General features: G+C 33.5%; 1 protein-coding gene across 4 annotated transcripts in view; it reads left to right on the top strand.

Moving 5' to 3' along the window:
• The window catches only part of LOC106876501 (zinc finger protein 93), a 90463-nt gene that overhangs the window by 28761 nt on the left and 48290 nt on the right, over positions 1-13412 (top strand). For 2 of the 4 annotated variants that reach the window (XM_052975081.1, XM_052975083.1), the window contains exon 5: positions 3373-8690. The exons of 1 other annotated variant lie outside the window; for it this stretch is intronic. In XM_052975081.1, the coding sequence (XP_052831041.1) occupies positions 3373-3620 (248 nt within the window). In that variant the 3' untranslated portion in view covers positions 3621-8690. Of the gene's footprint in view, positions 1-2664; positions 2701-3372; positions 8691-13412 lie in introns of those variants that run through there. One more of the 4 variants, XM_052975084.1, reaches the window with a different exon arrangement.

The raw sequence follows: 13412 nt of genomic DNA, 5'->3' as shown, positions 1-13412 counted from the left end.
CACATGGACAACTGTATGTTGGCTGCTCAAGAGTGGGCAGCAACAAAAAACCTATTTGTATATGCTCCACAAGGGAAAACAAGGAACATAGTTTACAATGAGGTGTTATAATCACAACAGCAAGAAAGTATGTACATGATCACCTTTTACGAAACTTCATTGACTTTCATATATTTATATTGATATACATATATATACGTGTGTTTGGGTGCGTGTGTGTATATACATCTCTATATATAAAGATGATGCGTAGTCTAGACGGCGTTTTTAGATTTCATTATTCTCTTTAACCCGGGCAACGCCGGGTATTTCTGCTAGTAGTCAATAAAACTTATATCAGGAAAGGAGCACAATCTAACGAATAGAGCAGTAATTATTAACACAAAAATTTAAATTCTGGTAACTCTATGACCAGAATTTAAACTTTTCTTTTAGTGTATGTATGTATGTATGTATGTATGTATGTATGTATGTATGTATGTATGTATGTATGCATGCATGCATGCATGCAGGCAGGCAGGCATACACACACTTGACATGTCCATCACTAGCTCAAATAATATCCTATTTTATAGAGTATTTTGTTTTTCTCACTATCTTCATGTCAAATCCTTTTTACAATTGTAACGTCACACTGCAAGTGGCCTCAGAAAAATTAACTATGAATATTAATTCTATAAGAAACAAACACATATTTCAAAAATAAAATTGAAATAATAACAAAGCACAGAGATATTATAGCAGTCATTGTTGTATCATTTTTAACTATCAACAATAACAATGTTATTTTCATTATCAAATTGCACTATGCGAATGCAGCTAACAAAAGCATTATTGTTTCAAGCATGTAAATTGTTTATTTATTTTTCTTATTTACTCTCCTGAAAATCCGTTTTTCTTTAATATAATATTCCACAACATTTATAATGACCTAATTGTATATAACTAATTGTTATTGTATATAACTAACTATTTGTAAAATATTCGCTAGAGTAATTTAATAAGAAAATTTATTTTAAGCATTACAGAATGCTAAATGAATTGTCATTAAGTTTATAATTTTAAAGGTTATTAACCTCACATGTGTGTGTGTGTGTGTGTCTGCATTATACTGTTATCAATTTGACCAGTTCCCACAATCAGGTGACTTATTTTTATCTGTTCAGGATCAAGACTCCTGATTATAAAAATCATCATCTTCATCATCGTTAAACATCTGCTTTTCCATGCTTGCATGGATCAGACGGAATTTGTTGAGACAGATTTCCTATGACCAGTGATCCTTATTACTGTTGTCGACCTGCTTTCCAAACAAAGTAATATTTCCCTATACATTATATTTTCATGGAAGATTGGAAATGAACAATATTGGTTGTATGACGGTGATACTTGCTTACAACCAGCCCATGATGTTAACATAGGGTACACAGAAACACACATATACACACATATTTGTGTGTTCTAAGGCGGCGAGCTGGCAGAAACGTTAGCACGCCGGGCGAAATGCTTAGCAGTATTTCGTCTGCCATTACGTTCTGAGTTCAAATTCTGCTGAGGTTGACTTTGCCTTTCATCCTTTCGGGGTCAATAAATTAAGTATCAGTTACACACCGGGGTCGATGTAATCGACTTAACTGCTTTGTCTGTCCTTGTTTGTCCCCTCTGTGTGTAGCCCCTTGTGGGCAGTAAAGAAATAAGAAACACACATATACACACATGCACATGTGTGTGTGTGAGAGAGAGACAGAGACAGAGAGATGAGAGAGTAAAATATGTATTCTATATTCTGTGTGTGAAAAATCCTGAATATTAAATTTTATCTTAATTTTAATTCACCTAAAGAAAAAGGTGATGTAATTAATTTATTCATTAACAAAAAACATGTCTGAAACAGCTGTAATGAATCTTAAGTGGTTCAGTGGTTAGAGCATTGGGCTCACAATCATGAGGTAGTGAGTTCGATTCCTGGGCCGGGCTGTGTGTTGTGTTCTTGAGAAAAACACTTTATTTCACATTGCTCCAGTTCACTCAGCTGTAGAAATGAGTTGCGATGTCACTGGTGCCAAACTGTATTGGCCCTTGCCATTCCCTTGGATAATATCGGTGGCATGGAGAAGGGTGGCTGGTATGCATGGGCGACTGCTGATCTTCCACAAACAATCTTGCCCGGACTTGTGTCTCAAAGGGGAATTTTCTAGATGCAATCCCATGGTCATTCATGACCAAAGGGGGTTTCTCACACACACACACACACACACATATATACATATTTATATGTATACATGCACACACAATAGGCTTCTTTCAGTTTCTGGCTACCAAATCTACTCATAAGGCTTTGGTCAACCTGGATCTAAAGTAGAAGACAGCTACCCAAAGTGCCAGAGAGTAGAACTGAACCCAAGATCACATGGTCAGGAAGCAAGCTTCTCACCTGCACAGCCACATCCACACCTATTTGTGGGGTTGAAATATTGTTGATGTCCAATCATCTAAAAAGGAATTTAATAGACCAGAAAATTAAATTAATCTTAGAAATTTGAAAGTGAAGGTATATTGATAGCAAAATGTTTTAACACATGTAATACCACTTGCAAATGTACCATCTTATATGCATCATCTTATAGCTTCAAGATTTCAAATAATCTGATTGTTTATTTTTAGAATGACATTGTAGGGTAGGTTGAAAAGGCTGGATCTGGTCAGTGTGAACATAAAACAGGTAGAATATTTTGACCATATATGGCCAGTTTAAATGCTAAAGGGTTATTTTTGTCAACCTGGTCTAGCTTGATACCTTTTGTGTGGTTACCTGCATATATACACACATCAAAGTACACAAATGCATACATCCTTTTATTTTTTATTTTTTTCTTCTTTCACCTGTTCCAGTCATTTGGCTGCAGCCATGCTGGAGCACCACCTTCATGGACTTTCATCCAAACAAATCAACCCCTAGACTTATTTCTTTTTTTAAAGCTAGTACTTATTCTATCGGTCTCTTTTGCCGAACCACTAAGTTACAGGACGTAAACACACTAACACCAGTTGTCAAGCAGTGATAGGGAGACACACACACACACACACACATATATATATATATATATGACAGGCTTCTTTCAGTTTCCTTCTACCAAATCCATTCACAAAGCTTTGGTTGGCCTGAGGCTATAGTAGAAGACACTTGTCCAAGGTGCCATGCAGTGGGACTGAACTCGGAACCATGTGGTTAGGAAGCAAGCTCCCTACCACACAGCCATGGTTTATACACCTTTTAGTTAGATCAGTGTGATAATTGATTTCGGTCTATTTTCTCTTTCTCCCTCTATCTCTCTCTGTGTCTCTCTCTCATTGTTTTTATTTCTTCAACAGGTGAGAAACCTTTCAAATGTACTTTCTGTGAATATGCTACTGCACAGAACAGCACGCTGAAGATCCACCTGAAGCGTCATCACGGAGGCCTTTTATTTAGTTGTCAAAGATGTGGGAAGAAATTTACCGGAAAAGACTCTCTGACAAACCATCTATCGGAACACAACTCTCAAGTTCTCTCCAACCACACTTTGTCATCAGAAACATCTGATTCACTCAAAGAACAAGACAGAGGGAAGATTAGTTAGAAACTAACCAATCATGTCTGTTTTTCCTCTCGTCAGTTAATGATTTCACAAAAGAAAGTTTGATAACTCTGCAACTTTATTGTATTGATATCAAAACAACTCTCTTGAAAAAATATGGTTAAATATGCAATCAGCTTTTTTTTTTTAATTTTTCTAATGTTTATTAAATCTATGAGATAATATTGAAGAAGAAAAACAAAATATATTCATATATATATATATATTTATATATATACATGTTTATGTATGTATTGCATATTGATATATTATCAATCAGAATTCAGATACTGAAAAAAAAGAGACATTGGTAAAATATTATGCTACTAATCTGAAAAAGAAAGAAGAAAATAAAATGAATGAAGAACAATAAAAATAAATACAAAAGATTAAATCATTTGTAGGGATAGTCTCAACCTAAGAGACAAGAAACAATTGTCAAATCTGCATTCATCATCATACAACAACCAACCAATGAATTATTGGTTTAAATATACTTTGTTCAAAATATATATTTATACACACACATGAGCATGCAAACACACACTCACACACACACACAGAGTTTACTAAATGCATATTGGTTATGTATTGGATTTTCTATCAATGGTTAAATATGCTTGTTCATTAACATGCTGTCAGTTTACAAAGTGGAAAAAAATAATAATTATAATAATAATATAATTATTATTGGATGCAAACCAAGATCATGATTTTTTTTTTTTTTTGAGAGGTGAGAAATAGAAAGGTAAAAAAAAAAAAAAAAAACCAAGGGTCTCAGTTTTTGATAATTGCATTGATGACTTCAGGGATAAAACTTTGTTTTAATTTTCTCAGGGGATTTCATATGATGGATTGTAAGATACTTTAAAAAGAAAACAATAGAACCACACACACACACACACACACACACACACACACACAAATGAGTAGATGAAAGTCTAGCCAGGTAGTTTAGGAAGTTCTTTTCTATCCAAGTAGTTCAGTGTTTGATTCCACTGCATGACACCTTGGCAAGTGGCTACTGCAGTCACAAGTTGAGCACTGCTTTGTGTGTGGAATTTGGTTTGACAGAAACTGTGCTGAAGTTCATTATGTGTGTATGTTTGTGTGTTTAGTTTGCTTCAAGTTGTGTTCTTTTACACCAAATGGTAACTTAACCATTCAATAAATAGGGATTGATAAGATAATTACCGGACTAAGACAAGTATGGGGGTTGATTTATGATTGACTGAAACCCTTGAAACAAGTGTCCCAACATATAACCACAGTCCAGTGACTGAAACCAGTAAAATAGTACAAACACCACCATGTCCGTCACCACCAAAAAAATAAACACACGATGTCTGTTGTAAATCTGAACTGTTGCCGATGTAAAAATAACCAAATAAAAGCAAAACAAAATGAACAAAAACAAATCCTAGTCAAGATTTGATTAAAACCTGAGTTTTAATCAAATAGAAAGGAAACTTTGAATAATAAGGTAAAAAGCTGAAGTAGGAACCTTCATATTGAGCAGATCCAGAAATATAATGGGACCAAATTTTTTGAAATGTTGAACAAATTTCTTAAGGGTGGAACAATTATTATCTAGGGTCCAAGTAAACTAGTGATGATCTGTGTCCATGAAATATGAAGGTTGTGAAGAAATGAATGATTGCCTGTGTTGGTGAAATAGCAAGGGCCCAATGAAATTAGTTATGGTCTGTAGCAGAATTGTTAGAAGATTGGAGAAAATGTTTTGCAGTATTTGCTCCAGCTCTATATATTCCGAGTTCAAATCCCGCAAAGGTCAACTTTGCCGTTCCTCTTTTCAGGGTAAGTAAAATAAAGTATCAGTTAAGTACTGGGGTCAGTGGAATCGGCTTACTCTTACCCCTGAAACTTGCTGGCCTTATACCAAAATTTGAAACTACTACTACTACTACTACTACTACTATTATTATTATTATCATTATTATTATTATTATTATCATTATTCAGGTAGCAGCTGGCAGAATTGTTAAAATGTGAGACAAAAGGCTTAGTGATATTTCTTTGTTTTCTGAGTTTAAATTCTGTCAAGGTCAATTTTGCCTTTCATCATTATCTTTTTGATTGAATTGTTCCCAGTTTAAAAATAGTTTTACGCTTATTGCTGGTATAGTACCCACCAAAAATGATGAAGTTTATTTATGTCTCTTTTCGGTAATTCTTAATATTTTTGTTTCAAGCCTTGATCCATTTTTTTCTTACGCTTCTGTCTCTGTTCCTTCTTTTTATTTTTGTTACTGTTTTCCAATACTTTTCCCACCCATCTATTTATCTGTCTCATCCTCCCCTTTTTATATAACTTTCTTTCTCTTTCCATAGCTCTTAATGCAACTACTGCCTACTCCTTCCACCTGATTTATTTTATCATGTTACCTCTCTGATTCCCCTTCTACATTGTAGAGCTCTATCCTTCTTACTTCCATTTCTCCTTTCTTATCTTTCAGTCTTTCTTCTATCCACCCTGTTTTTCACTGTCTGCTTGTGTGACTCACATGCTGGCTGACAGCTAATTATTCTCTCTCTCTCTTTTCATAATCCTTTTTTTCCCTCTTCCTTTTCCATCATAGAGTATAGACTTTTTCTTTCATCCTTTTTGGTCTTGATAGAATACAGTATCATTCAACTACTGGAGTCAGTAGAATCTACTATAGCCATTCCCCAAATCATGTGATGTGAAGTATATTATTATTATAATTACGAGGTGGAAATGATAGCCTGGCAAATGAAATGGGTTGGGAGATTGAGTTGTATCCTCTATGTTCTGTGTTCAAATCCTGTCAAAGCCTATATTACTTTCCATCTATCTGTAGATTGATTCATTGACTACATTTTCTTCCGTAATTAGTAACCGTGTACCAATGCTAGAAATCTGCAGCAGAATCATTAGTGTTACACACAATGATTTGTGGTACTTGTTCCAGCTCTTTACATTCTGAGTTCAAATCCCACCAAATTTAACTTTGCCTTTTATCCTTCTGGGGTTTATATAATAAAGTACCAGTCAAGTACTAAACTTGGTAAAATTGTGTGTTTCTTTGCCTCCAAATTTCTTGCCTTGTGTCTATGTTAAAAATGATTGCTACTATTATTATTAGCTCATTGGACAAAATGTTTAATGACTTTTCTTCTAGTTCTTTATGTCCTGAGTTGAAATCCCACCATGGGCAACTTTGTCTGTCATCCCTCTAGGATCTATAAAGTAAAGTACCTGTCGAATACTTGGGGCAGTTTAATGAACTAACCCACTTCCTTTTAATTTCAAGCTTTATGCCTATATTAGAAACATTATTTATTATTATTATTATTATTATTATTATTATTATTATTATTATTATCATTATGGTGGTAAGCTGGCAGAATCTTTAACATGTCAGACGAAGTGCTCAGTGGCATTTTATCCGTCTTTATGTTCTGAGTTCAAATTCCACCAATGTTGATTTTTGCCTTTCATCTGTTTGGGGTCGATAAAATAAGAGCCAGTTGAGTACTGGGGTCGATGTAATCGACTGGTCCCCTCCCCCAAAATTTCAGGCCTTGTGCCTATAATTAAAAGGATTATTATTATTATTGTTAAGGTGGCGAGCTGGCAGAGTCGTTAGTACACTGATCAAAAAGCTTAGCGGCATGTCATTCGTCTGCACAATTCTGCTGAGGTCAACTTTGCCTTTCATTCTTTCGGAGTCAATAAAACAAGTACCAGTTGAGTACTGGGGTCAGTGTAATCGACTTATCCCCTCCATGAAATTGCTGGCCTTGTGCCAAAATTTGAAATCAGGTGGTGAGCTGGCAGAAGCGTTAGCATGCTGGCCAAAATACTTAGCGGTATTTCACCCGTTTTCACATTCTGAGTTCAAATTCTGCCGAAGTCGACACTGCCTTTCATCCTTTCAGGGTCGATAAATTAAGTACCAGTCGACATTTTAGGCCTTGTCCCTATTGTAGAAAGGATTATTATTGAAAAGGACAGGATGGTCACAACTGGAATGTCTCTGATCATAGTTCTGCTCAATCAGGCCTGACCTGGAGCTAAACAGTAATAGTCACCATAGATATCAATTGCAGTGCTGGCTCTGGATTCTATAGAAAATCTATAAAGATGAACTTAAAAGTAATAACCAAAGAATACCATATCTCACTACACATCACAAATAAATGTACCGATGCCATGCCATAAATCCATTGTCATTGTTTGCCTTTCTCTCTCTCTCTCTCTCTCATATATATATATACACACACACACACACTACCACTGAGATGACAAAGTAAAATGAAAGGAGGACAGCATATGTGTGTGGGTTTTGTGACTGAATTATTTTGAAATGCAAACTCTGTGATATCAACCATACATACAGACACATATTCTCTCTCTCTCTCTCCTTTTCTACTGCTCTCTACTTATTATCCTGGCCCTATGTCAACGCAGACCTTATTTCCCACTACCGTAATAATTTGGAACCCTCTCCCGATTCATGCAGAATTTTTCTAACCAAACATCAATCACATTAATCTTCCTAGTCTCAAAGAGTTGTAGTGGCTATGCATCTCTTCTTAATCAAATTAAATAATATCATACATGTGTTTTTGTTGTGTGTACTAAATCTCTTCTATGTTCTCATAAAACTCTCTTGTTCATACAACTTATTTAAAAATAGGCATTTATTCAATCCAAAACTGTTTACCATATTGGAATCTTGTTTAGGGTACCCTTTGTCACTACATTACATTTCAACACATGAATTTCACACTACCTAACACAATACGCCATAGCACATTACATGTTTGTATGCGCCTCTGTTTATAATCAACTGTATTATTAAAACACTTCTATATAAGGAAGTATTTCTAAACTACTCTAAAATAATTTGGGGTATCCAACTCCTGTGGAGTTGTGATTTCATCCTAGCCAGGTCTCAATAGTTTTAGCATTTAAACCAGCTATGTTCAGCCCAAATATTCTGTTTTATGCTCTAAGTGGCCAGATCAGGCCTCTCACACTATCCTGTAGTGACATGTTAAAAATAAACAATCACATCATTGAAATCTTAAAGCTACAAGATAATCCAGAATTAAATCAAAATATTGTGAATAAATAAGCATTACATTTGATAGAGTAATCTGAATGCTAAAGGCTTTATGTGGTTAGAACTATATGCTGTGCTTTTCAGTCAGACATTTTTTTATAAATCAGTTCATATACAGACTAAAGCATTTTATGATGTAGATATGGTGAAGCATTTACATAACATAGAAAATCTGAGTTAATTATTTCTCTATGAGAATGTGTTCCTAACCTGCTAGAGAGAATATGTTTATTTAATAATGAAAGGATCATGATTTCAATCTATCTGGGTTACATCAGCTTCAGTTCAAAACCAGGCATTTTCCTCTCAAATAAAAATAAATGTCTATGGTTAATTACTCAGAGATTTACCATCAATTTGAAAATTCTAATTTTGATACATGTATGTGATGAGAAAATACATTAACTCAGTGACTAATATTGTTTTATGATTTGGTTTAATCATAATGATTAAAATGTTTGTCATGTTTCTAATTAAATATTTGATGATCAGTGCATTAAATATGTTAAGAATAAGTATTATTTTTCTCTCTCAGTAAGACTGATTGTATATCATCAGTTAATATCTTGAACATATATCTTCTAAACATTTAATAATTGATATATGTGGCAAGTTGTATAACACACTATAGAAGATAGGATTTAATTTTATATAAAAACGTATCTCTAACTTTGCTCTGAAACAATTTTAGGTGTCATAACTTTTAAAGTGGTTTTGCCAATTCACCTACCAAAGAATCATGGTTTTGAATTAGTTAAGTCTCAGCTTTTCAAGGCTAGAAATACCTAAATAACCTATTTTGATTTACACTCAAATGTAATATCAATAAAATAGTTACCACAAAAATCACTTAGGTTTTCACTACCATTCATCCTTAATAATAACTATACCACATTAACTATTCTTATACATAGAGCAAAGCTGGAAATATTTCTTCAATACAATAGATTTAGATGTTCTAAGCTTTTATCATGCAATTTCTATATTTTTCCTATCTTATTTAAACATACTGCATTTATTTTATGAATCAAAGTTTTAGGTTGAATTTATAAAAATATTTGGTACTGTTTCAGTATCTAAGTTATGTCAGTGCCTGGGTCAAGGTTTCTCAAAATTCACTTAGGCCTCTGTGTACAGTAATGTAGTTATAAAACATAGAATAAATAAAACAGATATCAGTATTATGCTTATTTGGAGGTGTGAAGCATCCAGCATGGATGTTGCCGCATCCAGCCCATGTCAAGAGAATCCATAGTTGACTAAATAAGTATTCATCTCCTTACACTGCATTGTGTCTTTAATTAATGGCTTAATTGACTTAAGTGACAGGTATCGTGATGGTTCAATATGTCACTGTCAGCAGCAGGAGCACTATATACAGATGAGTGGGCCAAACCTGTAGTAGATTAGCATTTCTGACCAGAAATTGAATTGTTTTAACATTGTGAAAAGGTGTGATGTAAAGTACAGCTCACCTCTCCTACCAGAGAAAGATGTAATCTCAGAACTTGGGGAATATTTGAGGAGAAGATCCCACTGAAATTATATGCATTAGACACCCCCCTGTCACATACACATGCAAAACACAACACCATCACCACCCATCTATACTCAGACAAAACATTTTGCACTCAAGCTTCATTTTTGAATGAGTTATAAAAACCGAATGACTTTTCAATCATCAATCAACTTTTGAATCTTGGCACTCTTAGGTTTGGAACTATTTTGCTTCTTAGCTGTGATTTACTACCCGAGCTGTATTGGATTTGTTGTACTGATGACAGAAATTAGGAGTAGGTGATCAGAATAGCCACAAAAGGTTCGTTTAAGGACCAGAAAGGAAAGTACATATGTGTTACTGAGTGTATGCAATGTGAGGTTGAGGAGTGGACAGGTACAAATGAGTTGTAATGATGAATGTATCTACTGAAGTATTTAAGAGAAACAACTGTACAAGTAACAGATATTTTGAACAGATGGCAAAGAAAAAACAAAGCGGGGTTTGAGACAATAATAATGGGTGCCTGTGTTAAAAGTTGATCAACATAGGCCAACTTTCACTCGTGATAATCTTGTAAAAGTTGATATTGTAAGATATCAAAATAGTGGAAGCTGTTGGCACATTGTGCAGTAATGTAAGTTGACAAAAGATTGTATTTTTAAGTACTCCTGCAGTTTGTGATGATGTCTATTTACAAGTTATGTGTAACTGATCATTGAAGAAAAGTGCCTTTACTACAAACATAGCTCAATACTATTGTCAGTAATACTAACTGTTGCCTAGTAATCTTTTACTTTATCTCAGCAGCCGTGACTCTCTTACTCTGATACCACTATTTGATATACATATAAAGTCTAATCAAGTTGTAGTGAACTGGGACTTCAAATTTTACCTTGGCTTATTCAACCAGATATTTATCATTAAAAGTCTTAGTTGGAATTAGGTTATCATATATCCTTAACCCTTTAGCATTTAAACTGACCACATCCGGCCAAAATAATTTACTTGTTTCATCTTCGAACTGACCAGATCTGGCCTCTCACATTTACTCTACAATATTATTCTACAAATAAACAATCATGTCATAGAAATCTCAATATTACAAGGTTATGCATGACTAATTAAAATCAGTGTGAATAAACATTGTATTTGACAGAGAAATCTGAATGCAAAAGGGTTAATGACTTACAAATGTCTCTATTGATGTAAACACTATGTATATGTATATATATATATCAGGTTATTAGTATCACCATACTTAAATGAAATATATATATGTGTATATATGTCACTTAGGCATTGCAATATTAACCTGGTGTACAACTCAATATATGTATGCCTCTAAACAAAGCATTAGTCAAGTACAGAGCAGTAATAAGAAAAGAGATGACAAAGGAATAAACGATTATCTTATGCACTTCATTTAGCTCTGAACTATAAGTCCACTACATCTTATAGTGGAAACAGCTGTAAGCTAATGAAGTTCATAAGATATGCATTTATTCCTTTGTCACCTCTTTTTCTTATATACACATTGAATGACATATAACCTTAATAATAATCACTAAACACCAATGTTTCTTTTATGGCACCCAAGAATAGAAAGTATTTTGGTATCGATATTTACTGAGGTTTACACTTGATCTCACTTCTTATACACATCTTTCTTGGATCAGGATTCAATATTGGCTGAAATAATTTAGAAACTTATGATAATAGATGAATCAACAATGTGAACTTCTATAATGCATGAAGTCCTTTTATAGTCTATCCAAATTAACATCAATTCTAAACAATCTGTATTTGCAAAAAAAAAAAATATCTGTGTTTATAGAAGCATAGACATGACTTGCATGTGTGGATGCAATGTTTCTGGTTTTATAAATGTAGGAATATGTGAATTAACTTCCAAGTTTTTCCTTTTAATATCTAAAGAAATTTTAAAACATTCTCATCAAATCCTATGCAGACCTACTGTCAAAAATGCTCGGTCTATGATCATATTTTGTTTTTTCAGACAATGTTATCAAGGACTACATTTACCATGTGTCTTTTCTTTTTTAAAGATAGAGCATTGGTTGCTATTTCTAGTACAGCATATATCTGTACAGTTGCTATTTCTAGTACAGCATATATCTGCACAGTTGCTATTTCTTGTACAGCATATTTCTATACAGTATATCTGTACAGCAGTGATTTTCAAATAGTTTACTATAAGGAATATGTTGGTGCACACAAGGTATCTAAATGAGCCGCAGATTTTAAAAATATAATTTAATCCTTTTGTTACGATATTTCTGTTGAAATATGCAGTCTTTGTTTCAAATAATTTTGAAAATAACAAAGAATCTATTTAACATAAATTTGTCATTATTAAACTGGTATTTGAAACATAAACTGGTATGGAATATTGATGGAAGGTATTTATCCAAGTCATTTTAAAATGGGGTTTTTGTGTCTTGGAGCCAAGAGCAGTTTTAGATGGGTTGGTATTAGAAGAGTTAAGTCTTTAAAAAAATCTATTAATATTTGAACATATTGGAAAATGCATTATTCATAATTTTGCTATACACAAATATGATTAATAAGACGAGGTAACTAATAGTTTTCTATATTTTTCTTATGGTTGAACAAGCTTGTGGGTAAAAACTGTCCCAGTTAACATGATCTTCACAATATGTATATTTTTTATCTAAATTTTTAACTTTAAAACATCTTTTAAAAACTTTCCATGAAAAGTATACCAGTATGGTTTAACTTTCCATGTTAAGTGTGCAAGTAATTTTTTTTTTTTTTAAAGCTTGATCTTCAACATACTACAAAGTCAGAAAAGACTTAGTGGTATAAAGGCTCTTTCATTGGAATATAATGATTTCCTCTGTGTGGGTGATGAAAGATTGGGGGGTTTTGGGGTTTTATTTTCCTAGCCAAAGTAAGGTGTCATCTATATGAGGTATAGCTAATTACAGCAAATAACAGTGTCTTTGATGCAATTGGATGTAGCTGTTTTGAATGCTAAAAGGTTAAATGTATTCGTGCATGTGTAACTGCTAGTTAAATTGCCACTCACAGTAACAAACACACACACATACATAACAACCTGTTTTACATTGCAACTGAGGGTGAAATTAATGCTTTTTTTTACTTTTAATTTTTTAAATGTATTAAAAGGACTTAATT

This window comes from Octopus bimaculoides, chromosome 20 (assembly GCF_001194135.2).
Source record: "Octopus bimaculoides isolate UCB-OBI-ISO-001 chromosome 20, ASM119413v2, whole genome shotgun sequence".
Lineage (NCBI taxonomy): Eukaryota > Metazoa > Mollusca > Cephalopoda > Octopoda > Octopodidae > Octopus > Octopus bimaculoides.
Note: the sequence above shows the minus strand (reverse complement) of the source record. Positions and strands in the feature narration are given on the sequence as shown.